Source organism: Triturus cristatus, chromosome 12 (genome assembly GCF_964204655.1).
Source record: "Triturus cristatus chromosome 12, aTriCri1.1, whole genome shotgun sequence".
NCBI classification, from domain to species: Eukaryota; Metazoa; Chordata; class Amphibia; order Caudata; family Salamandridae; genus Triturus; species Triturus cristatus.
The window spans coordinates 679,027,202-679,055,081 of NC_140595.1; the positions used below are offsets into that span (position 1 = coordinate 679,027,202).

General features: G+C 44.0%; 1 protein-coding gene across 1 annotated transcript in view; it reads left to right on the plus strand.

The window, feature by feature from the left end:
• Positions 1 to 27,618, plus strand: part of MPHOSPH6 (M-phase phosphoprotein 6) — a 99,596-nt gene extending 71,978 nt beyond the window's left edge. The window contains exons 3-5 of the mRNA XM_085637434.1: positions 8,661 to 8,751; positions 10,295 to 10,401; positions 27,094 to 27,618. Of these exons, the coding sequence (XP_085493560.1) occupies positions 8,661 to 8,751; positions 10,295 to 10,401; positions 27,094 to 27,229 (334 nt within the window). The 3' untranslated portion in view covers positions 27,230 to 27,618. The remainder of the gene's footprint in view (positions 1 to 8,660; positions 8,752 to 10,294; positions 10,402 to 27,093) is intronic.
• The last annotated feature ends 262 nt before the right edge of the window (positions 27,619 to 27,880 follow it).

A 27,880-nucleotide genomic window follows, 5' to 3' on the forward strand; every position in this document is an offset into this window, starting at 1 on the left:
CCTTTCCTATAAATGAAAATCACAATAACACCTTCACCAATTAAATATCTAAAAACAATTCCTGTGTGCACACAGTCATGCTTTGAAATTAGGCAGAAAACGAAATTTCTTTGCCAATTGCAAAGCATACTTTCTACTACTTTTTAGGCAAGTGAAAAGTACTTTTACAGACTGACACATTATGAATCCACTTTTCAGATTCTGATAAAAGCAAATGTCCAAACAGCTTTTTCAGACCAGCACCATGTGTAACCTGGGTGACTGACTACACTCCAGCAAGGGCAACCAGCCTTAGTGATGCTGAATGTATTTGCATTACTGACTGAAACCTCAAACCCCACTCGCTTGTGAATACTGTGCATGATTCCACAGGGTAAGCAGCTGGGTGTGTGCTAAGAGTCTGCTTCTGCACCAAAAAATGGCTCCCCCTTTCCATCTAATGCAACTGTGAAATCACCAGAGCAATACGCAATAAATCTCTGCCTGTAATTCCTATTTGCACACAGAGTCATGTTTTCACATTAGTCACAAAACGAAATTTCTTTGCCAATTTGAAAGCACACTTACTACTCTTTTTTTTGGCAAGTGATAAACACTTTTACAGACTGACACATTATGAATCCACTTTTCAGATTCTTAAAAAAGCACATGTCCAGACTGCTTTTTCAGACTAGCACCATGTGTAACCTGGGTGACTGCCTACACTCCAGCAATGGCAACCAGCCTTACTGATGCTGTATGTATTTGCATTACTGAGTCCAACCTCAAACCCTTAAAGTATTCTTTATTTTTACCAGTACACCTTAATTTATCGTGAAAACATAGTCCATATTATTTTACATGTTCCTCACATTTAAATTTCTCCCAAAACAGAAAATAATAAACACAACTTCAACAAAAGGAATTCCATTTCTATTATTCATTTCTTAATTTACCATATACATCCCCTCTCAAACTCTAAACTCACCTTTAAAATTAGTTAGTTGTGAAAGAAATGTGGCACTCAAACAGCAGATTATCAGAGCCAGGATCTCTGTTCTTTACACCTCTCTCCTCTCAGCAGAACCAGATAATGGCAAAGTTTCCCTCTATTTTTCCACACATATACATGTAAGTTTCAAATCTCAGTGCTTCCCCCTTTTTTTCAAATGTAATCACACATTTCTATTGGTTGAAAACCAACCCTTTTCCAAAAGTACCCTTCCCCCAACTTGACTTCTGCCTAGTACCCTTCCCCCAACTTGACTTCTGCCTGCTACCATAGCAACAGCTCATGGAACACTGCTGTGTGGAGTTAGGTCAGAAGTTCACCAAACAGTGTTTCAATTCCACAGAGCAAGAGTGCTTGACTTTTCAAACCTAACAGCAAATCCATAGTACTGTTCTTTGGTAACACATTTTTCTGTACTAATACAAAACATGCTTCTATTAATTTACACATACAGCCTAGTTTTTATTCTAGAATGGTATGAAACAGCCAATCAGTTCTTTTTTTTATAAAAAAAATATGTATGCCTCCATTTCCAAACTGTCTTTCATTTCTTTTTACCATTCTACTGAATTACACCTCCTGAGTGCATCCAGTTCTCCTTTGAAGATGTTCACAGTGTGGATTGTAGTGCACAGCTATGTCTTCTGGAGTGAAAAGTATGCAGAGAAAACAGATATGGTGAGAGACCTTGCTTTGCCAAATGTAGACATTAAATGGATTGGTCAGAGAGGGTTAAAGTGGCACCAATTGATGCCATTGGTAAAATCCTTCATGCAAATCCAACACCCTGACCTCATAATAGTGCACTGTGGTGGCAATGACCTAGGCACTTTGACTGGGGTAGGTCTGGAAATGCTTATGAAGGACACCTTTGCACAACTGTTTTCACTTTTCCCTAAAACTGCCTTTGTGTTTTCTAACATATGCCAAAGGCAAAAATGGAACTGGTCCAATCATTTCTGTCCGCAGATTGACAAAGCAAGAAAGCACGTCAACAAATCTGTTTCTGCTTTCCTCCGTGACTATGGTATGGGTTCCATTTACCACAACAACTTGCCTTACGACATGCAAGACATTTATAGAGGAGATGGTGTGCACTTCAATGATGAAGGGAACAGAGTCTTCCTCTTGAACCTTAGACTCTGCATCGGTACTTACTTGTAGGTACCACTAAAAAATCACTTCATAAACACAACGGCTCTTTTTAGAGCCCCCTAATATCTAAACTCTTAAATCTGCATTTCATTTCTTTTATTTTATTTTTTTTCTACCGTACGCGTACGTTGAGCTTACCGTACGCGTACCCCGCGATTTTTTTTAAAATCAATAAATTTTTTCTTTGTACTTTTCTGTCCTTCTTTGACCCCCTTACAAATGTTAGGGGGTCTGCAACTCTCTCCCTTGCCCCCTTTTCAAGTTATCACTCTTTTTTTTCTGAGTGAAACACACGAAATGGCGGCCGCCGCTTCCTGGTTTCGACCGATTCGAATGTTTACTAAGATCTAAGAGCCAATCAGAATCGCGCTCGCGCACGCCACCGTACGCGTACGGTAAGCGCACCGTAAGCGCACCGTAAGCGCACCGTAAGCTGGCTCAGATATATATTGATTTAAAGGCTATTTTCTCAGAATCTACTGAACAGATTTACACCAAACCTACAAAAGGCACTTCCTTGACCTGAGGACTACCTCTCTGCCAAATTTCAAGTAATTCTGTTCAGCCGTTCGGGCTGTAGCTGTGTCTAAAGGTCCTATGGAAAAATGCATGGGGAAAACGCGTTTTGGGACCCCCCTTTTTTCTCATCCCCCGCTTGACGAATCCCCCCGAGACTTTCAGGGTAGGAGCGGAGCGTAGCGCCCCACCTATTTTGAAAAATTCACGAGGATTCGTCAACCGGCGCCAAAGTTATTCAAAATAGAATGTTGCGGATTTCCTATGGAAACGTGGTCCTAACTATAACTACCTACTGGCGACCGCCAGTAGGTTATATATATATATATATATATATATATATATCTATATATATCAACAGGAACTCCTCCGAAGAAAGAGCAGAGGCCTCGGTAGGTAAAGGGAAACTTCTTTATTAGATGAACGGCATAATGCATTTCGGCTTGGTTAGCCTTCGTCAGATGCCTTGAATGTTCAGGAGGCTTGTCGCACCTGTAATTTGAACAGTCCTGCCTCTTTCCCATTGGCGGGAACTCGCTCCGCCCCCAACCGAGTGGTCGCTCACCACTCGTAGTCTGTCGGACATACGAGTCCCAAAATGCATCAGTATCAGGTGAGAGAAGGGTGGGGATGTGATGTGATCGATCCAAGTGGACAACCCCAACCAAATGTCCGCTCGCCACCCGTAGTTCATCGGAACTGCGAGTGCCCGAATACTTCTGCTACAGGTAAGTGCTGCGTGGGGAAGTTAAACCATGTGGTCAGGCGAGGTGCAGGATAGTTGACGATGACGACAAGAACCAATATCCTGCTGTTGTAACAACTTGAAGTTTCCACTAGTCCCACACCGTTCCAGCCACCCGGTCCAGGACTTCGCAGGACATGGACAGGAGAGACAATGCACCCTGCCCTCAGTGAAGTCACATACCGCAATGCAGTCGTCCTTGCTTCGCCTGTGGAGTCGGAGGCGGGCTCGGGCCCTTCCAGAACCCTGGACATGAGAAGAAAACTGCAAAAGCAGGAGCCAGTGATGTCCGAGCCAGCTTAAGGAACGGGTGCCTCTGAATCGCGTCTCCGGCTGACGCGTGCAAAATCAACAGGAACTCCTCCGAAGAAAGAGCAGAGGCCTCGGTAGGTAAAGGGAAACTTCTTTATTAGATGAACGGCATAATGCATTTCGGCTTGGTTAGCCTTCGTCAGATGCCTTGAATGTTCAGGAGGCTTGTCGCACCTGTAATTTGAACAGTCCTGCCTCTTTCCCATTGGCGGGAACTCGCTCCGCCCCCAACCGAGTGGTCGCTCACCACTCGTAGTCTGTCGGACATACGAGTCCCAAAATGCATCAGTATCAGGTGAGAGAAGGGTGGGGATGTGATGTGATCGATCCAAGTGGACAACCCCAACCAAATGTCCGCTCGCCACCCGTAGTTCATCGGAACTGCGAGTGCCCGAATACTTCTGCTACAGGTAAGTGCTGCGTGGGGAAGTTAAACCATGTGGTCAGGCGAGGTGCAGGATAGTTGACGATGACGACAAGAACCAATATCCTGCTGTTGTAACAACTTGAAGTTTCCACTAGTCCCACACCGTTCCAGCCACCCGGTCCAGGACTTCGCAGGACATGGACAGGAGAGACAATGCACCCTGCCCTCAGTGAAGTCACATACCGCAATGCAGTCGTCCTTGCTTCGCCTGTGGAGTCGGAGGCGGGCTCGGGCCCTTCCAGAACCCTGGACATGAGAAGAAAACTGCAAAAGCAGGAGCCAGTGATGTCCGAGCCAGCTTAAGGAACGGGTGCCTCTGAATCGCGTCTCCGGCTGACGCGTGCAAAATCAACAGGAACTCCTCCGAAGAAAGAGCAGAGGCCTCGGTAGGTAAAGGGAAACTTCTTTATTAGATGAACGGCATAATGCATTTCGGCTTGGTTAGCCTTCGTCAGATGCCTTGAATGTTCAGGAGGCTATATATATATATATATATATATATATATATATATATATATATATATATATATATATATATATATATATATATATATATATTAATTTAAAGTACAACACTTGAAAGCCAGAGTTTAATGCATCTTTAATCTACATATACTACCTTCCTTTATGCATCTATATATCTTCTATGTAGTTATGGATCTATATCTTTATTACTTTTGACTCTGTATATGTATTACTTTTACTTATTTATTACTTTTCTTCTAATTCAGCATATCCAATGCACTACCCTATTTTTCACCCTATATACCGCTCTCAATATATCCTCTACCTCACCTCTGACTCCTCTCAAACCTCTTTCTGCTACTCTTTCCAATGCACTACCCTATTTCTCACCCTATAACTCTATCAATTAATCCATTGCTTCCACTCTCATTCATCGCAACCCCCACGTCATTTGACCAAATCCTCAACTTGCCTTACTTGGAAATGCGGGTTTATAGTATATAGGGGGGGGGGGGGGGGGAGTGTGTGTGTGTGTTTGTATATATATATGTGTATGTATGTATGTATGTATGTATATATATATATATATATATATATATATATTTTCAGACTGCTTTGATTTTTAATTTGTAAGGACTACAACTTCACAAGACCATTGTTTTGTAATACTGGCACTGCAGCTAAAAGCAACAAGATCAAAGCAAATTTCTCATCTAGATTCTTCTTGTTTTGAATGCTGGTCTCTTTTGATTGGCCGACTTCTCTGTGGTCCTCTAATGGTAAAGGCTTCCACTCTAACACTCTCAAACAATATGTATTTTGCTTTATTCTATAAATCAGCTATGACAAGATTTGTTTATATTCAGATATTGTGTTCGCAGCTGATGTTTTGTTAGTCATTCTAAAGTCTTCCTCAAAGTCTTTAATATTTTTGTTCATAAAATAATTAAAGGCTGAGAAGGTTAGTTGCAAGGTACAGTTAACTTCTTTCAAGGTCCTGGTACATGTGATGTTCTCCTCTCCTCTCCTCTTGTATAGAGAGACACTATTGTTGGCTATGTTTAATAAGATTCTTCAGATATATCTGAGAAGGGTGGATATATAACTTGGATTCCTTTGGATTTCATTGGGACCTACAAAGATTCTACCTTTTTTCAAAATCCAATAAGATCATGCCTACGCAGCATAGGAAGGTCTGCTGTGTGATAATGTCGATAATCTGAACATTGTCAGGCTGTATCGAAGGAACAATGCTGGAAACAATTATTGTGCATATTCATTCCCTTTAGTGAATGCTAACATAAGGCTGCCTAAGCTAATGCTCCAAATGTATTCCTTAACGTTGTTGACCACCTTAGGGAGAGAGAGATACAGAGAGAGAGAGACACAGAGAGAGAGATACAGAGAGAGAGAGAGACAGACACAGAGAGTGAGAGAGAGAGAAACAGAGAGAGACCGTCCATCCTAGGGCAAGTGAATGTACACATCCTATCAGGACATGATAAAATGGTGTGTCAACTATGAGGCCCACTCAAACATCATCCTCCATAAGTAGTCATGCTGGTGATCCTTGGTGTGCATCCTAACTAGGCGTGGCAATCGAGACTTCTAGTCCAAAACTTTAAGCGATTATTCCTTGGACTGCAGGGTGCCGTTGAGGGCTCTTGGTTACCCTGCTTGTGATACCACCATTTTGCTTTGAAGACCTAAGTGTTCCATTGTAGTGAAAGTTGTTCAACCTCCCATTTCCTAGTGTTTAGGATCCGTGAAATTAGTTTGGTTGTAAACTCTTATCTGCCTCTCAAATAAAGAATGTGACATCAATTGGGTTATTCAAAGACCGGTGCCATCTTTTTGTTAATTGAATAAATTGAGTGGCAGTACTGAGAAAAATGTCATGTCTTTGTTTTCTGCTTCCGTTCCTTCGGCCGTCTTCTGTATAGTTAATGGTTTGCTTCTCTCTATTTTTTTTGCAATGGAGTTTCAACTTCACAATGGGTTCAGTGACAAAACTATGAACCAAAATGTAGAACAGACGAGCAGTGGTGATTCTAGAATGTTTGACGTTGTTGATTCTGTCAGTGGGTACTCCCAACGTGAATTGGAATGTGCATATAGGCAGTAACTGGAATAAACTTTAGTACTAGATCCGGGACTCCCAGGACATTTTGTTTGAGGTCAAGGATAACAACTTTTCATGTTTATTTTGTCCTTGGGACAGGTAGGCCCAACCCGCTGCAACACAAACTCTTTGGCTGCCAGTGTACAGTAACACATTATGGATCATGGGAGGGCGTTGTCTGCAGTGAATGTGTCCATATGTTAATGTTGTTCGCATTTGTATTTATGGTTCATTAATACAAAGTATTTTTTTAATAGAGTGAACGCTCTAAGGAAATGTCAGCTCAGACTACACTACTGAGAGTGGTACCAGTGTAAAACAAATGTTCGACCGCTTTCAAAGTTTAACATTGAAGCTACATACAGTGCTCTGAGAAAGCTCTCTAATTCGATGCAAATATCTGCAGAAGCTTGCTTTCAAAATAAAATGTTCACAAAAAAATTGTAGGTAACATTTCTTCAAAGCATCATTTAGTAAAAAGTGTTGATGCATGTTAGTTTCCCAAAAATATCCATAATGGATAATCAGTGCAACCAGTTTCAACAAGATAATGGGTAACGTGAAAATAAACAAGCAGTGGCAAAGTTAGTCTGATATTGGTGGTCAACTTTTGGTTTTGTCAGTACGTGTCTTGTTTTGATATGGTTGTTGTAAAATTTTGTTGGAGCTGCTAGGCCCTTACCATTATAGCAAACGCTGACAAAAAGCAATATTTAATAAAAGGTCTTGCTTAACTCCAGACCTAATTAGAGGCCCAATTCTTCAAGAAAGTCATAAAATTGCACCTGTGGTATATGTCCTTGTATTAGTGCCGATTTATGGCTTTCATGAATTTACAGAAGTCGTCCAGGAAATCATACTCCGAGAAAATATTTGTTAACGGCTTTTTAGCATGAGCAAATATGTAGGCATAGATTTGCTCATGTGAAATCTGTTGAGCGTTAACAAGTTCACTTTCCCTCCAACCATTTTTTTCCCAACCCTGGAAGAAGTTTTATTTCTGACATTGTTGGGTGTATATTTACAGCCTTTCTCAGTATGGGAAAAGATTAGGGAAGAGCTGACGAACCCCTAAAACATGCAATTTAGTAGGTTTGCACAGACTCGAAAGGGCGTTTCAACCCTGGAACTATTACTTAATGCTACCTCCAGCTCCAGTATATAGATCTGCAGAATGGTGGCAAAATAAGGAAATGAGCCCTGGCATAATCAGAAAGGCTAATATCAGAGCTTTTATATAATGAGATTGCTGCCATAATTTGAAGCTGCACTACATGGCACCAAAGGTAAAGTGGATATTGTTTACAGGATATGTAGATTTATGAAGTAACCTGCCCCATGGACAAGTCGAGATTTTATTAAATTCCACACCTCTGTAGCTACCAGGAAGGTAATACAGGATACTGCAGGCTATGTTACCAATAGGTGAGAGAGGAGGTGGTGCCCAGGCAGTGTGTACCAGGGATGTGGGGGTGCGGAGGGTGGGTGGGTCAAGTGCTGGTTATGGGTCTCTTTCACTTGTGTGCACACTGTTATGCTACAGCTCCTGAAGGGAATGGGGAAGTTCCTGGTCTTTCATGGATGGTGGAGGAGATTGTCTTTTACTGAGGTGGAGCACTGTGCACTGTCTTGATACTTGGGCTCTGGTGTCTGAAGAGAGCAGTAGACTCTTTTTACAGTGAGGGGTTCTGTGGCCTAGTGATTATAAGTTCCTCGGGACTTCTGCACTACATGCATGCATGAAACTTCAGTTTCCTTATTAGTCTGCTAATTTATTTAGAATTTTTATACAATCTTGACTTCATTGTTGATTGTTAGTGTCCATCATATGCTGATTTTATTTGTTCTATTTAGACTCCAATTTTACATTTGTACCATTTTCTCTTACTCAAGTTCCTACATTCCTGGCTTTCTTTTTTGATGATAGGTGCGCCATTGTTGAAGAAAGAAGTTTTGTTCCATGTGAAGACCTGTTATATGGCAGAATGTCCTTCAAAGGATTCAACCCAGAAGTTGAGGTACAGCATTATTACATCTGGGATATGTTGCATGCCTCTGCTATCTGCTTGGTAGTGATTGAAATCTACAGTGGTAGAACAGTATCTTTAAGGATTTGTGAGGGCGTGGTCGTCTGTTTCATATGCAACAACCCAAGTACCTGAAATGTACAGTTGGATTAGTTTTAGATTTGATGCTACACCTAGTATCAAAGCCAAGGAGTAGTTGTACCGTTTATGGACAGCGCTAGGATTAAGCATAGAATTAGCATTCGGCTTATATTCACTACTACTTCATTTAGTCTCAGAGTGAGGGCGCATAGAGCTAGAGTTCTATTTACGGTCCAGGTGCCAGACTTGGACAAGTTATTAGGGTTAACACTAAGTTTAGACTTTAACATGTAATCATGTTTTAAAGTGTTTGTTTCAGTATTTTGTTTTTAGTCTGTGTTTCAAGTGTTACATTTTATGCTTCGTGACACACCACCGCTTTATTAATGCACCTCCTAACTGTTATTATGACCTCAACCAACAATTTTTCCATAATAATCATCCTCTAAACATCCTATGAACATTTTCCATTGTCTGGTGGCTCCCCATTCCAAAATCCTAGTTTAAAAAAGATAGTTTTGTACAAGTGTGAGCTGATTTTAAGTTCGCTTCAGGTAGAGCCCACGTTTCCTGTTCTCGCACTGTTTATGCGTGAAGCTGTGTAAACCGTGACCTTTCAGTGTCTGATTAAAATAGAGGCAGATTTCTGCTAGCGGACTGCTTCCATTTGTGGAATGGTAATCCAAGATCAAGGTTTAATGTGTAATAAATGCTGCAGTGCTCTTGCTGATGGTTTGTGTACAGTCTGCCCTTGTAGTAGGATACAAATCTCTCCTTTACAAACCATTTTAGTCTAAACCTTTATACTTGGAGCAAGATTTTACACTCCTTACAAGCTTTTGCGTAAGGGATCACATATTGCTCTCATTGGCCCAATTGAATATGCTCTATCAACTCCCGAGGAGTTAACTCTGTTGGAAAGACTATTGCCTATGTATTCCTTTTCAATTCTAAACACAGTGGAAGCTCGGTTTCCCAGCACCACACAAAGCATCCCCGTAAGCCCTGTACAGTCTTCACTTTAACTTTCAAACGTTATTGGAGCATTTTCATGAGAATCCTCCTGCCATGACTTTAGCATACAATGTTAAGAGTAGCAATAGGAATTAGAAAGATAGTTTTCTAAGTAATTTCACAGTTTGAGTATCTTCACTAAAGATAAATGCAAACGCTATGAAGGTATTTCTGGGCATAGCTCTGCCTTTTTATCATTTTCAAAGGACTATTGATTAATACGTTTAGCAACGTCTATGTTCAACATAATCAGTGTGGTCTCCTTGCCTGTTTTCTGTAGTTCTAGCAACTTCTCAAATATTTTTCTAATGGCAAATACCTGATTGGTTAAAGTGTGCTTTGCGAGGCCAGCTTACAAACTTTATTCGGAAATTATTGAGTACTGTTACATTTATCTTTCCGGTTCAGTTCCTAATGCCGTCAGTAATTATATTTGCAGAAGTTAATGATCCAGATGAACTCTGCAGTCGCTGTTGACGAAGAAGATGATGATGGCAACGATGGGAAAATGGAAGCTGATGTATCTGACGAGGAGATGGCCCGAAGGTAACTTATGTTTTTTTGGTATATTCATCAATCAATCTGTTTAAATTAACACCTTTTGACAAATAGTCATGCAGGGTACTGCATATCTTGTTTCAAATGTCTGAAAACTCACGGTTAATTACAGGGGTATTTGCAAAACTGTATACTGCAGTGTATATTTGCTTTCAACCCCAACTGTGTCTTGATTTTGCTGAATGATGCTGCATCCCATTTACCTGATACTGTGAGTGCTAATGTCTTTTTGCTTACTGTTTGAGCAGGTGGGATTCCAATGTGTGATAATCCTGTTTAAGGCCTCTTTAGTGAACCGACCTGTGGCTTGCTCTGATGGTCATGCAGCAGACTTTGCTTGTGAAATATGAATTCCACAGGGCTGGGCCGCATTTGCCTCTGTCACATATAGAATATTTTGGGCCCTAGCTGCAATTGCTAGCTGTAATTATCTTTTATTCTGTTGCGCTTCAGTTTACCAGCTAATCACTTAACCAGGTAGCCAGTGTAGCACCTTTATCAAGTTTTTCTAAGATGTCCCATGTTATATCATGTAGGATTGCCTCATGTTCGATTTTTTTTATGGGTAATGTACTCATGCTCACCTCCAGGTTAGGCTAAACGTTCATATGATATTTTGTGGGAATATATCATACATAGGGTTCCTCAATGAATATTCAATTAGTCACTAGTTTATAAGTATGATTTTAAATTAGACGATTTATTTACTTAATGGTGGCATAATAATCTTCACTATCAGCACTAATACCTTGAGTGTGTATTAGAACTAAACACAAAAAGAAAAAAAAGAAAGAAAGTAATCATCAACGTTTAAGCACAGAAAAATGGTGCCAACTACAATACAAACAATATTGCTTCAGTCTTCCGGTTGTTTTGAAGAACAATGTGGCTGTGCTTCTTATTTTTTGTGCAGTCCACATAGGAGGTAGTCCTTCAAATGGTGTCACGTGGAGGACAACCCTACCATGGATCTATTGGGTGTGTGTCCATAAATGTATTTAGTATATTCAAGATTGGATAAGTCCCCCAAAGGAAATTGTCGATGCTTTTAGGCCTCTCGTTAGTGTGGACCTTCCCACGACTTTGGAAAAAAGAAGTACCTATTGATCAGATATGTACAAATTTAAAACCATTGTTGGCGCTATATATGAACTTTCACCTTGTGGGTAAAACCAAATAAGGGTACCTTTAAGCGGAGTCGATGCAGAGACAAATTTAAAAGCTGAAAATGTAGCTTTGCATAGACTGCACTTAAAGGTAGCCTTACCTGGTTTTCCTTCGGAGGACAGGATTGGATTAAGAGACCAGCTAGCCCCTGGGCGCTGACTGGGATGAAGCTGGGGCTGAGGCAATGACCGGAGTTAGTCTCTGAGGGCTGTTGGACTCTCCTGGCGGGGACTTTGGTGTTTCTTTGCAGGAAACTCTTTTAATAAACTTCACCCTCAATTTGACTGATGCCAGGAGCAGGTCACAGTATCGGCATCAGCTGAGCAGTGGGGGTTTGGAGTCTGCAGTTTTTCAAGAAACCAAGCAGCACAGAGTTCATAGTAATAACATGATGCCCCAACTGCAGAGTAAAACATTAATTATTCACAGAGCATCAGCGGTAAATATGTTGAACTGTGGCTGTAATTCAAGTGGATGCAGAGGATTGAAGGCGGCAGTGATGTATTTAAATTACTCCTCTTCTCGTGTGCCAACTGTGGACGTTGATTTGAAATCATGAACATTACATTTCTTTCATGGTAAAAGCGGTTTTAAAGTCATCATTGCTTATTTAGAGATTGAAGAACAAATAATGTTATTTGAAGTACCAATGAAAGGATGCATATGACTAATTAGAAAGTATCTTTTCCTTATCCATTGTTTGGCAAGCATATTTGACGCAGTTGAGAGAGTAATTAGTATGGATTGAGAAAGCGTTCTAGTTAGGCTCAGGTTTCACTCGTACAAAACCAGTGAAATTCAGCAGTTCTAGTTAGCTGAGCTAACTAGAAACTCGTGCCCCCGCAATGCACTGCTTATGACCTCACATATTACATCACTCATGACATGGTTAGTGACATCACTGATGACAACTCAAATGACATTACTGATGGCATCATCCAGTGACGGAGTTTTTTTAAAGTTTGATTGTTGAATATATATATACCAAGGTGTGTTGGTGAATCAGTGGGTGTATGAGTGCCTATATGGGTGATTCAGTGGGTGTGTACCTGACTGTATAGGTGAGTGATTAGGTGTCTGAGTGAATGTATGGGTGAATGACTGGTTATGTCTGGTTGTGTGAATATTTGTGTAAGTCTGTCAGTTGGTGTCTAAGTTACTTTATAGGTGCTTGAGTGAGCCCCTGAGTGGCTGTATGGGTGATTGATTGATTGTCTGAGTACCTGTATGGAGTCTGAGTGTATGTGAGGGGTGGGTGAGGGAGCGTGAGACTGCTTGTGTGGGTGAGTCAGTGACTGTATAGGTTAGTGTGTGTGTGTGTGTGTGTGTGAGGGGGAACTGTATGAGTGTTTATATGACTGTGTGGGTGAGTGGACTTGTCTGTGGTATATGGGTGAGTAACTGGATATGTGAAAAGCAGTATAGGTGAGTGATGGGGTATATAAGTGACTGTGAATGTGAAAGTGGTTGTATGGGTGAGTGTGTACTTGTGTCAGTGACTGTATAGGTGAATTAATGAGTATGAGTACATAAGTGGGGTGGGTGTGTGTAACTGTACGGATAAGTGGATGTGTGCTTGAATGGGTGATTGTGTGGGTGTCTGATTCGCTCTATGGGTGACTGATTCAGTGTGTGAGTGGCTGTGTTGGTGTATGAGTGGATATGTTGGTGGCTGTATTAGTGAGTGGGTATATGAGTGGCTATATGGGTGAGTGGATGTGTGTGTAGATCTATGAATCATAGAGTAGGTGTGTAAGTACTGGTATGAGCCTGTGAATGGGGTTGTGAATGGTTGTGTGGGAGTGGGTGTATGAAAGATTCTAAGGGGGTGTGAGTGGGGGGGTTAGCGATTTTGTGGATGATGTTATCAGTGATGTCACTGACCATGTCATGAGTATTGTATTATGCGAGGTCTTAAGCAGTGCATTGCGGGGGCGCGAGTTATAGTTAGCTCAGCTAACTATAACTGCTGAATTTCACTGGTTTTGTAAAAGTGAAACCTGGGCCTAACTAGAACATCCCTGTAACCTTTGTTTTTTTTCAGTGAATTTTATGGTTTTTAAAGTAGTATTGGCGTTTGCAGAGTTGTGGAGAAAGGGGGGCAGGGCCTCTGACCAGCTCCCCAGAATCCCGCTGAGTAGGACTTATTGGAGGGAACCAGAGGGGTTGTTTTCCCCCAACGACCCTCGGCAGCCAAGCAAGCCTTATCCCCCAAATAGACGCTTTGTGGGCCATGTTTGTTGTGCCGCCACCAGCCCTGAAAGACGGACTCAGGATCCCAGCCAGCAGCGGGGTGTTGAATTGACCAGCGGCCACTCCCCCTAACAGCGGGGACTTCATTAGCGGCTCGCGCCTCCCGCTTCGCGGGAGACGCTTCGTGGAGCTTGCTTGTTTTTGTGCCGCCACCAGCCCTGAAAGACGGACTCAGGATCCCAGCCAGCTGCGGGGTGTTGAATTGACCAGCGGCCACTCCCCCTAACAGCGGGAACTTCATTAGCGGCTCGCGCTTCGCGGGAGACGCTTCGTGGGGCTTGCTTGTTGTTGTGCCGCCACCAGCCCTGAAAGACGGACTCAGGATCCCAGCCAGCAGCGGGTGTTGAATTGACCAGCGGCCACTCCCCCTAAAAGCGCGGCGTACATAGTGAGTCAGGAATCCCGCCACGCGGGACGCGCGCGGGAGGCGCCGGGCTAAGCCCGGGCAAAGGACGGGCCGTCAGAGGCCAAAGAAGGCCGGGCTGGGCCACGTCCTTTAGATCATTCCATGGACATAGCCGCCGTGTGAACACTCAAACGTATAAGCTAGGGCGCAAGTGGTCACATTTTCCGCGCTGCAATTCAGTGGACTCTAAAATAAGCCGCATATATGTTTGCCTTGGTATAACGTATATTGCATTGGGGCAGATTGTTTAAAAAACTGTTGTTGTGTGTCAAGTTCGATTTGTTTTTGGCACTGCAATCTTTCCATTTTTTCTGCACACAAAAGGACGGGGTTCACGATAGTGACACGTAGTATGGAATTACCTGAATATGGTTAAATCTAAGAACTCCCAGTCGAGGACGGAGGGAGGGGTAAAAGGCACCCTTGACGCCTTTATCATAAGAGCTGAGTCGCTGCTAGCACACGAGATCCAATTGACCGAGCAGAGATTATCACTGTATTCTCTAATAGCTAAGAAGCGATCCTCCCTGGGCAATATAGCCTCTTGTCCAACGCCCTGTGGAGGGGCACATTTAACCCAACCTATTCTAGCTCACACGACTCAGACTGACATTACTGATGCATTGACACCAGCTGATTTAAGTCTACAGGGGGACCCCAAGATAGTAGGCCCAACTGGGCTGTCTCCTAGTAACCAAAATACAGCAAAGGGAACGCACAGCATAGGCGATACCCAGATGGCTACCCAACAGAGAACAGCGCATGGGGATGACTCAAGAGGGGGGTCTAGTGCCCAATTAGTAACAATGGATGTTGACCCCATACGGAGCCCCAGTAGAGAAGTAGTTACACGCTCCAAAAGCTCGCAAGTTTTGGCGGGGTTTTCAGAGTCGGATGGATCGCAACGATCAACACGTGCCAGTAAACCTAGTCGAAAAGGGCCGACAAAGTCCAATAAAGGTACCAGTAAGATCCCTGAGAATACAGGATGCCCAACCTGTCATAGTGCAAGAGGGGCGGATGGGCTTCAAGAAATCATCTTATCACTGGAAAAAAAAATGGAACAGCTCTTCCTTCAATATTTGGGTCCAGTAATGTCTAAAATCTCCAATATGGAAGGGAAAATAAGTAGCCTGGCCGACAATATTAGGGGACAGCCAACCGGGAATACCCCACAGGGGAGGGAGGAGGGGCCCGTAGTGGTTAACTGCAGGAAAGAGGATGCAATCAATATTGACCCCGACCACAGTGAGCACAGAGAGACAACCCTGGAGCCAGAAAAGACCAGTAATAAGGATCTTTGTCGCAAGGCCTCGGGTAATTTACGAACCCCATATGATCCCAGGGATAGATGCTTGGGACAGAAGGAGTCCAAGAAGACCTTTAAGAACAATAGTACGGACTGTACTCAGAGTACCCCAGGTCTCCAGATATTAGATTTACCCCCGGCCTCCTGCCCTTACTCAATAGTGCTAGTAGGCGTACCAGGAATAAGTAAAGACAGTGAAGAGTCGACCAACACACTGATAAATAAGGTCTCGCACTGGATTTATAACAACACATCAGTAAGGAGATTTCAGCATAGACACATCCTTATGGCTAGGAGGGTGGCTTGGATTGGGGCTAGTGAGAAAAAATTTGCTGGCGACTGTGTCATCGTAAACTTCAGGCACCCTGAGTTAGTCAAAGACTTGCTCAATAACCGGCATGGGGAGGGAGAGAGTGGGTCTTGCATAAGGATGCTTCCACTGTATTTCTTTTACAGGGATAGCGCCCTTGAGTTCGAGCAGAGTTTGCCCTGGACGAACAAGACTGACTGATGAGAATAGGGAATGGCCAGATCGAGAGAGAATTAGATACCCAATGGAACCTTGGAGATATAAACCCATTAGAGGCACAGGGTCAGGAACTAAAAGATGGTATACCCGTAGGGTTTGAGAGGGACGTGGAAGATGCATCTCTGAAAGTAACTAGCTCAGAGATAAGTTTCCCTCCAAGGAAGACAAGGGGAGGGACTAGTGGCCGTGATCTAACCCCCATGGAGCTGAGGATAACTTCCTGGAATATTGCAGGACTTTCAACTAAAATCCCAAACATAGAATGGCAAGATTTCATTAAAAAACACCAAGTGATCTGTCTCCAGTAAACTTGGGAGACGGACATCAGTGCGTCATTTTTGGAGGGATATAAATTGTTCTTCGTCCCGGCCAAAGGTGGCTTAATAACGTATGTGGCACTGACGCTGCAAGGGAGTTGACAAGATTTGGGGTGGGACTCTGGCTGTCTCCAGGGCATAAGATATTCTAAAAAGGGCTTAAAGCTTATTTTTATAAATGTTTATAATGCGGAACAATCCATGTTAAACTTGGCTGAGTTGGAGGAGAGATTGACTGGTTTATACGACACAGGGGACTCAAGTACCCAGTTGATCCTCATGGGGGATTTTAACAGTCATCAGTGCCCCTATTTGAAATGGGAAGGAGGAATCTGGGAGGCCTGCCCTTCTATCAAGGGATGGCATACAGAGCACTCCAGAGAGGGCATGGCACTAGGCACAAACCCACACGATGGATCTGATCGATTGTGGGTCTCCTAACATAATAACTCCCTCCCTTAAGGGACGGGGATGTGATTCAATCATCGATAATATCTTTGTTTCAAATGTATTAATTGGTAGGGTTAGCCATTTTAAGATCGTACCCAGCGCCTTCAGTGACCATAATCCGTTGGTATTGGCAATAAGGGACACTGACTCTACCACTAAAGCAGATAAAAAGGCCACCGTGGGTCAGTATAAGGCAAAGGACCAGGGTAGGAGAATTAAATGGAGTAAGATTGACGGGACAGCACTCCACAGAGCGCTCCTCGCAAATACTGATAGCCAGACCTGGAAGTGTCTGGACCCCACGGTAGAGGGGAGCGACCTAATTGCAGCGTTTGAGGGCACTGCCCAGCATATTGACAGCCTTTTGAGGAGCAAAACAAACATGCAGGCCGATCTTTGCCCCAGATGGTTCGACAAGGAATGTTCAATGGCCCATAGGAACCTGAAGCAGGCACTTAAAACAGTCCCAAAGGACAGAGGAATGATTGCTGCCTGTAGGAGTCGGTACAAATAGGCGAAAATTTCCCTACAATCCCAGGCCTGGGAGTCACTGAGAGAGGCGGCGGAGTGCCATGATATGAACAGCTTCAGGAGGGTAATAAACGACCCGTGTTTCCAAGCCCCAAATAAACCACAAGTGGCGTCCCATATTTTGCCAGAAGCATGGGTGGCGCACTTTACAAGTCTATTTAACCGGGGCAAACCAGAGGCGCAGCAAATTTTAGACATAGGACTCCCCGCTGGCGATTGGATACCTTTCACGGTAACTGAAGTAAAGCTAGGAATAGATGGCCTGGTATTGAGAAAGGCCCCGGGGCCTGATGGGATTCCCCATGATTTATTCAAAAGTCAAGCAGACCTCTGGGCTCCCATACTGACCAGGGTATTTAACACAGCTACCGAGGTGGGCATGCCAAGATCTTGGTCCACTGCCGTCATCGTGCCAGTTTTTAAAAAGGGAAACAAATGACCCGCAATGCTATCGCCCAATATCCCTTATACATGTTACGGCGAAAGTTATGGGGAGAGTAATTTTAAATCGGTTAATGGACTGGGCTGAGGAAAATAATACGACTACTGACGTCCAGTATGGGTTCCGAAATGGACCTTCCACGACAGATCAATGCCTTAATCTCTATCATTTGATGGCCAAATACACTCAGGCGAGGGAAGGTACCGTTTATTTGGCATTTATGGACCTTTCAGCAGCTTTCGACTGTGTCAACAGAAGAAAGCTGTGGGAAATCCTGGGAGCCATAGGCGTGGATCCAGGATTGATACAAGTTTTACAAATGCTTCATCACAACACGACGGCACGGGTAAGATTCACTGACGATGGGGACCTTACGGAAGACTTCCGGTGCCGGGGAGGGGTGCGGCAAGGCTGTATCCTTGCGCCCTTCCTGTTTACGCTTTACATAAATGGGCTAGACAAGGCGCTTGGAGCACTGGAAGCAGATTGCCCCTGCATTGGGAGGAGAAGTATATCAGTCCTCCTATATGCAGATGATGCGGTCCTCTTGGCACGCACGGGAAGGAGTTTACAGGTTCTCATTAGTGGATTTGTCAGGTTTATGGCGGACTTAGACTTAGTGCCCAACCTCTCAAAATCATATATTATGGAAGTGGGCAAAACGCCATCTAAGAACTACAGTTTCACAATAGGAGCTCATAAACTCAAAAAAGTGAAATTTTTTAACTACCTGGGGATTGTTTTTGATAAAGATCTCAATTTTAAGCCACTAGTAAGGCAGAAATGTAGCCAACACCCTAGCGCGGTGGGGTCGATAATGAACTATGCGACCAGACTGGGCCGCTGGTCACCCAATGAAATAGCACAATTATATAGTTCGGTATGTTGTGCAAAGACCCTGTATGGGAGTGAGGTGTGGGGTTTCACATATCTGGAAAAAATTCAATTGGAAGAAAATAAGTTTTTAAAAAGGCTTCTGCAAGTGCCAAAATGTACACCCTCCTTCATTGCTCACGAGGAGCTGGGTATTGCCTATCTCAGCGATAAGGCTTGCCTCAAACCTATTACTTGTTGGATAAAAATTTGGACAAATCCAGAGGCAAGTTTAAGCAGATTAATTCTAGAGGATTGCATGAGAGGGGATAAGGGGTCCCAAATACCCTGGCTCAAATACGTAAGGGATGTCCTGACTAGCCTGGGCCATGAAAACTTTTTTTAATGAACCTTGTACGCTAGCCAGCAGAGATAAGGGCGTCATAAAGGCAGATTTTATGCGGTATTCAGCTAGGATTAGAGAGGACAGAGAAGGGCAGAAAATCACAGTAAGGTTGTACCAGCTTACAAAAGTAAGCCCGGGTATGGAATTCTATCTTTCAAATATGTACAATAGACAGGACAGATTTTTAATGTCTAGATTTAGATTAAATCTTTTGCAACATATCCTGTCAGTTCCAGCGGGTTTTGTACATGATGTAAGATTAAAAGGGAGTTGCGGCTGCGATCTTAGATCTCCGCAAGACACCCTCCACTTCGTCCTAATTTGCCCCTTCTATGCCCACCCAAGGTCCCTGTTTTTAAAAACAATTTTAAGACGTTCTAATATAAGACAGGCTAAAGTGGCCCTTTTATTTCTCAAACTTGCCTCTGACCCTTTCACCCTATTCAGCATAGTACAATTTTTACGATTGGCAGTGAAATTAAGAAAGACCAGAGGAGAGGATTAATTATGTTGATCTAAACAAAGGGTGGAAGAATTGAAAGATTCGTATTTAGATTGGCACAATACATTTTGAACTGAGATTTGTGTATTTCATGATCTCTCCTTCCATGCGATGGGGGAAACCCTATATGGTCAAATGAGTAGAACATTGTATAGAATTGTCCCGGTTTTTAACGTTTACATTGCTGGGTTTTTTACTATTATTGTTTAAATGTGAAATGTGTATATTGGTTTGAATTTTTAATGGAAGATGGTCCGAAAATAACATGTATCTTTCATGGTTATTTTTAATATCCGAATAAAGATTATTTGAATTTGTAGTGCGCCAGGAGGCATGTTCGCAGAGTGGTAGAGAAAGGGGGCGGGCCATGAAGACATCTCAGCAATCCCGCAGTGTGCTACTTACTGAAGGTTACAGGTGGGTAGTTGGCCCACAAGTATGACCTTGGGGGCCAACAGCTCTTCCTGTTACCTCCAGTAAGTCTGATACAGGTCAATTGCTTGTAGATCTTCAGAGGCCATGCCCCCTTTCCCCACCACTCTGCAAATGCGCCTGCTGGTGCACTGCTGGTTGGGGGAAGAAGTCCACTTTAGTCGTGAGGCCCCCAGGAGGCAAAGGAACGCCACACCCCCACCAGACGTGCACCGAGAGGTGCGTTTGCAGAGTGGTAGAGAAAGGGGGCGTGACCTCTGACCACCTCACAGAAATCCCACCGTGTGCGACTTACTGGAGAAAACAGGAGGTCTTTTTGGCCCTTAAAGACCCTCAGCAGCCAAGGAGACTTCTTCCCCCAACCAGCAGAATGCCAGGAGGCACAATTGCAGAGTGCTGCAGAAAGGGGGTGGCCTCTGGCATCGTGCTGCTAGCATGTTCTTTTTAAAATAAAAAAAATTATTGGGGGGTGGGGGGGCGTCTGCCTTCCCTTTCCTGTGCCATATTTGGCCCCGGGGTCCCAGCATTTTATTTATTTTTGGTTTTAAATGAAAGGAAAAGTGGTGCCTATCCCCCGGGGTTTGCCCTTTTATTTAAAAATAGATAATAATTTATAAAACAAGGGAGAGACCCCATCCCCTTGGGCCAGGCCTCTACTATGGGTGCCCTAGACCCACTCTTTTCTTTTGGGGGCTCTGGGGCGAGCTTCAAGGCCCCTGCTGTCCCTGCCGGCTCCCTGTGTCTTAATGGAGCCGCCAGTGCTTTTGGACAGAGGGAGCTGCTGAACATGCAGCTCCCTCTGTCCAAAAGCAACTCTGCTCCTCTTCGTGGAAGCAAGAGCATTCTACATGCTCGCACTTGCACAAAGCGGAGCAGCGTTTGCTATGGCTTGGTATGTGCTCCCACCAAGCCATAGCAAACTGCAATGTCCTTGGAGCCGGCACCCAGGGACATTGCTGGAGCTGGCCCTATCTAGGACTCCAGGAGGGGAGGTCGTCCCCTGTGCGGGAGGGGGCTGTCCAGCCCCTGCACTTAATCAAAAAAAAAAAACCTGGAAGGTGGCGGTCCCTGGGGGCAGGGGGATCTGTCCAGCCCTTCACCTATTTTTTAAATTAAAGCCCCAGGATGGTGGCAGTCCCCGGAGTTGCAGGGACCAGCACGCCCCCACACTTATTTGCATTAAAGTGGTCCCCTGGACAGCGGCCTCTCCTGCGTTAATATTTAAAGCAACACCTGGGAGGTGGAGGTCCCGGGACATAACCCCCAGAAGAGGGGGCCCATGCACCCATCTCCTCCTATAATAACAAATTCGTTCAGGACGTGGCCCACCTGGGGGCCGATAATGAACAAAGCGCGGGAGCCCTCACCCCTACCCCCCCCCCCCCCCCCTCCCGCCGGATCCACAGATCAAGTTGTTGTTGTTTTTTTCCCCAAATGCTTTCTTTGGCCCGATGGGACTCTATGGGCACTCCTAAGAGGCCTGGAGGGGAGGGGGGGGGGGCAGGGTGTTTCTACCCTGCCCCTTGTCTTCCTGGTTGAAGTGTTGGAAGCCAATCATATTTCAGTAGAATTTTGGGCTACAAGATAACTATATTTTTTAAACTTAAATATCTCTGAAATTACTGAACGCATTTCAAAAGGGAAACGCATGAAATTTCAGTGTGACTCTCACTCAACTTTCGTCCAGAGAAGTCGCAAGGATGTCAGGGTGCCTCCTGGTCTCAGTCCCTGCCTCCTACCAAGGATCCAATTCCACAGCTCATATCGATGCAACAGAAATTCCTGGGCCCATCGGCAATGCTGCAATAAGTAGAGGCTTTCAACAAAGCAATGTGTGCTTTTTTGACACTCTTCCAGCTCCCTTAGATGTGCCTTCCGGCCCCAAGGATCCTAGTAGACCTACAGGTGGGCTACCATTGGCAGAGCCATCCTCTTTTCGCCATCTGTGCCTCTTGGTACTGCTGTGGAGTCCTTCTCGGCACCAGGACCAACACCTAACCTTACTTCGAATCCTGCGCCAGTATCCATGTCTGTGCCTGCCACATCAACACCATCACTCACTCTGCGAAGAAAGAACACATTTTCTTATCAGACTCTGAAGTGAACCAAACCCAAACCTTGATCCAAGTTGCGTCCTCCACAACCTTTGGTGCAGCCGGTCCAACCTCACTCTGACAGAACACTGGCTAGGACTCTTCATATTCCTTTTGCCTCAGAACACAGTCAACACGGTGATCCTGACGATGACGGGGATGATGCTTCCCAGTATTATGATGAGGACAATCTTTTTATAGACCTTCATCACACCACTGTGCTACACACCTCCCCCCTCACCGGACACTGGGTTGAACTATCCCCCTGGCCCTTCCACAGAGGAAAAACCTTGTGGTACTCCGACGGGCTTCTATAATTTTAGATCTGCAATTCCTGTCAGTTAAGTGTTGTCCTGACTGAGGTCCTACAACCTTAGCAGACTTCCTCAGAAGCGCTTCTCCTTTTTAATGAAGCCCTGACAGACCTACTAATGGGCACTTGGTCCAAACCATAAATGGACCATTCCCCCGAAGATATAAACCTGCTTCTCGCTTCATTCAACACCTTCCACCTGAAAGCTTGGTGGTCCAGGAGTCTGTGATTAGGCTAAACCAAATGCATGGATGCATTTGGAATGAGGATGTATTCCTCAGCCAACCTCACTTTTCGCTCAGTAAATGGCACCTGCCTCCTGGTATAATATTTGCATGCCCTTTGGGGTATGGCCAGTAAATCTTTGCATTGGTCCCTAAACAATACTGCATCAATTGTGCATATTGAAGATGGTAAAGATGCAGCGGGGTACGTCATCCGCTCTGGGCCCCTCCAGCTACTGCCACCAAACCATTTAGCTTGCTTTCTGCAGGACATGGCCAAGCAATTTGCAGCAGGATAAGGTATTACCTCTGCTACTGGCAGGACATCACATTGTCGGAATAGTGCAGCAACGATACGCCCTACCATTCCTGTCATATTCCAACTGCATAACGGCGGCTATTGTAGGACAATGTCATTTTTCAGCACGTGGTCTAGGCTCTTTAGGACAAAGGAGCCATAAAGAGGGTCCCAACATCAGAAATAGGGACTGGATGTTACTACCGTTATTTTCTGGTGCCGAAGAAGGACGAAGGTCTTCGTTCTATTTTGGATCTTTGCCCTCTTGATTTCTTCCTGAAAAAGGACACATTCAAAATGCTCACAGTACTGTCTGCCTTGGACCCAGGAGACTGGATGTTTGGGCTGGACCTGCAAGACGCGTGTTTTCACATTCTCATCCTGTAGTCCCACAGGCATTACCTGTTGTTCAGGATGAGCCAAGAGCAATTTCATTTATCTGTACTGTTTTTGGACACACCAATACCCCTCAGAGGTGTACAAAAGTGATGGTTGCACCACACCTTTGGAGATATGGATACCAGTCTTCTCCATACCCTGAACACTGGGTGCTAAAGGCACACTTGCCACAGTCAGTCATAGACCACTCCCAGGTGACAACTGATCTCTTAGCATCTTTAGAGTTCTTGATCAATGTGTCAAAGTAACACCTGACTCCTTCGCAGAAGCTCCTGTTCATTGGAGGCATTGTGGATAAGGTGCTGTTTTCGGTCTTCTCTCCAGTTTAACAAGTCCAGGACATTGAAGCTGTGATCTTGATGTTTCAGCCTTGGTCTTGGTTCTTGGTGAGAGTTGTCTTGAGACTATGTGGCCTCCTTCATCCTAATTGTCAACTATATCAGGTGGCACATGCAGAATATGCAGTGGGATCTAAAGTCTCATTAGGCTCTGCGCCAAGATATCTTGTCAGATTACATCCAGGTTGCAGAGGAGACTGAGAGACCTGCACTGGTGGCTGCTTGACAGCAATTGGACCCATGGCAAAAACTCTCCTACACAACTCAGAGCTTATGGTGGTGACAGATGTGTCACTGTTGCGTTGAGGATGTCCTGTGGAAGATTTAAAAATCGGAGGTCTCTGCTTTCCAGGGCAGAATCTCGTCCACATTAACCTGTTGGATTGCAGATCACTCGTTTTGTCGTTGAAGGTGCCTACTGCTCATCAAAGGGAGGCCCGTCCAGGTTCTCATGGGCAACATCACCGCCATGTGGTACTGCAACAAACTGGGCTGAATGGGATCCTTTGCCATGGGGCTCTGTGCCTCTGGCATTGGCTGGGTCGACTAAGCATCTCTTTTCGTGTACCACCTAGCGGAATCTTTAAATGCTAGGACGGACAAACTCAGTGATGCCAAGTGTACCAGGAATCGCAGCAACATGGGGAGGTGGTGCAGAGCATCATCCAGTTACGGCAAGAACCGTGGCTCACTCTATTCCCCGCCGCAAGACTGAACAATGTCAGCACTTTTGCATGCTGGAGTTCCCAAGAAGAGGCATTCCTCCAAGAGTGCAGTACACGACTTAAGTGTGCCTTTCTGCTGCTACCTCTCCTGCCCATAGTTCTAAAGATTCGGAAAAAACTGGCCCAAGTCAGCCTAGTGGCTTCGGATTGGGCCAGGAGAGTTACTGCACTTGGGCCTGCACAGGCTACACCTCCATGCAGGAATATAGAGCAACAACAGCTGGTGGATTTTGCTCTCCCTCCCGAAGTAGTAAATGTTATCCTAGTGGTCATGTGCCATGTGTCCTACAAAAACTGTTTACGCCAAACACTGGGAAAAGTTGGTACCCTGATGTAATTACCGCCATAAAGACCTATTACAGACAGAGTTGTTGGATGCTTTCCTTTGAGTGCCTTCTTAAACCCAGCAAGGACTTGCCCTGGGCACTGTGAAAGGTTACTTTTCAGCCCTTTCGGCCTTTTTGTGTTTACTGAAACTGCCCCTATCGAAATCACCAATTGTGATGTGTTTTTTTAAAGGTCTGGCCCATATGTTTCCACTGATACCTTTTGTGATGCCACCGTGGAGCCTTAATTTTGTTCTTGCGTTCCTTAAGAGCACCCAGTTTGACCCAATGCACAGCTATCCTTTGCATCTACTGACTCTCAGAACAGTCAATCTTATCAGCTCTTCATGTGAGTGAGCTGCAAGCTCTGTCCGTTCATCGAATATACACCACGTTTTCCCCTCGGACAAACTGGTGTCCTGGACAATGGCGATATTCCTGCTGAAGACTGTGGCACCTTTTCATGTCAGACAATCTATCATGTTTCTGGCATTCTTTGCTCCTCCTTACTTCTCAAAAAAAGGAGGAGAGATGCCATTGCTTGGATGCCAAGAATGCTTTTATCTTGTACCTCTATCATAGCAAGGCCAATCAGGTGGACTTCCTGGGGGTTCGCTCAAGCAAAGAAGGGTTAGGCAGTGCAGAAAAGGACCACATTAATGTGGATAGTCCTCTGTATAAAAATCTGCTATGCATTGGCAGCCCCATGAGGCTCTCAGGGCTCATTCAACCAGAACCAATGCTGCTGCTGCTGCTGCTGCTGCTTCAGCACATGATGTGTTACCTAGTCTAGACATCTGTCAGGCCGACATAGGTCTGACAGATTGTCTAACATAGGCGTCAGTCCATACATTCACAAAGCACTACTGCCTTGATGGCTATTTCCAGCGGGAAGGGCACTCTTCCTGTTCGGTCCTGCAAGATGTTCTAGTTTGTCATTTCACAGGCTCACCACCTTGGGAGGTACTTCTTTGGTATCTATTCATAAGGTGATGAATCTGCGGTTAGAAGTATTCATCAGAAGAACAAGTTACTTAGTTTTGGTGAATTTCTTTCTGATGGACACTCTATCCGGAGATACCTCATCACCCTCCGACTTCCCCATTTTATGTAATGTACTCTTCTCCGTCTATAAAAAGGTTCAATTTTAGAGATCTGCACATTATCACACCTGATTTCTTTTTGAGCTCTGCATCAGACTGTGGGTACAAAGTTGAGAAAGAAACTGACATCAGCACTCAGTAGTGGTGCATAAATGTGGCTCCGGCATCACTTCTGGGACAGGGTGAAGTTGATGCACAGCTGCACAACGCTGCCTGCTGGTGTGCGAGAGCAATTCTGAGAAACTTTCAGATCCAGTCTGGTGCCTGGGGTAATCACAAGGGGAGGAATCTGTGGTTCAAGAGTATCACGAGAAAGGACGTTACTGAAGGTAAGTAACTTGTTTTTTTTTATCTAACTTATATGATATTGTAATACACCTAGACACGTTATTCTTGTAAGAAAGGAAAGCCTACAACATCAACTGATATTAATGTTTGTTTTGCATTCAACAACGTGAAGTCGATTTTATAAAGACCATCTTCTCCTTGCTCGAGTAAAATATTTCTGTAAAGCATACCATGTTGCACTTAGCTGAAACCAAATATTCACGTACACACTTCTGTAATGCAAAACCGGTTTCTTTCATTCTGTACATTACTCTTTTTAAAAAAAATTCTCTCTTGAAATTCAATGCCTGGCTTTTTCTGTGTCCATTCCTTTGTGCTTGTATAAGTACTTGAATTCAACAAGAAACAGGCATGCATTAGAGTCTTGTACACGCATTTGTATTATTTAAATGTCTTATCAGCAGGCCCTCTAAGATACAGGAGATTAGATCTAAAAGTTGGAAAATGTGTGGGACTTTTATAAATTTCAACTGATGTCTCTGAATAGTTGCTACTCAGGGATACTGGTATGAAACTAAGTATTTTTATGAAAACGAATGACTCGTTATTACCACTAAATTGCAATATATGAGCATTTTATTTTGTTTTAAGCTGCAGACAAGACATTTTAAATGAGTGCTAAATATAGCTATCAATAGGTGATCACTTAACTGTTGCTCAGTATCAGCAGCTGAACTGCATTCCGTGGGCAGTGTGCTTAGTAACATGATCCATTTGAGCTAAACACATGTTCTGTTCAACTTTGCTTGATCTCTTTGAATGATGTGGACATTACAGCAAATTCATAACTGCAAAATACAAAGTGATTGTGGTATAACATAATATCAATGACCCAGCAGTCACACTTTGTAGCATCACAGTCAGTCATACCTTTATGAACTGCATAAAATCGTGTTCACCAAAAGGAGTGTTGGCCTTTTCTGAGTGATTTTTTTTTTGTCTTTCCATGTTTGTAGGTATGAATCCTTAGTAGGCACAATCAAGAAAAAGTTCACGAAAAAACGAGCCCAACCTGTCGTAAATGAAGAAGATGAGAACCGGAATATCAAGGGCAACAAAGCAAAGAAAATGTTCTTGAAACCCCAGGATTAGACTAATGCATCTGCTGTTTTTGTGAGTGTTGGGAGCAGGCAAATGTTACTGATGACGTCCTTCGAGCTGGATCTTGGGTCTGTCTACAAATAATGAACATTTTCAGAGGCACCTAGTTCATGTTCTGTTCTGGGCATAAGTCTTACAAAATGAGACACAAGGGCATCTGAGGAGCACTACAAAAAGGAAATGGAAAGACTGTAACTCCACTGGATGTTATACATCCCTTTTTTTTTTTTAAAAGTCATTTTATTCAGGTTGGGATTTTTAGCATTTCCACTGTAAAGTGTTTTATTATTTTAAGATGAAACCTTATCAGTGACCTGTTCTGCAGTGCAGAAATTGTCATAAGTTCAGGTAATTAAACAAATAACATCCGCTCTATAAAACTGTTTTGCATTCACAATGTTTTCTTCTTACCTTGCCTAATCTATGCAATTTAATGTACTGGGGTTCGTTATTAGTATGCGAAATGAAGAAATGCATTCCTGGGTCACACATTTGCAGCTGGAGCTAGGCATGGGCAGCGTCCGCACCAGAGCACCACCTCTAAAAAGACTCCAGTGTGATGTGGCCCAGGGAGCAGCAGTGGTACAGTGCTCCGAGGCCTAAGTGAGGAACCCCTAATACTCCGCCCCCACCCCCACATTT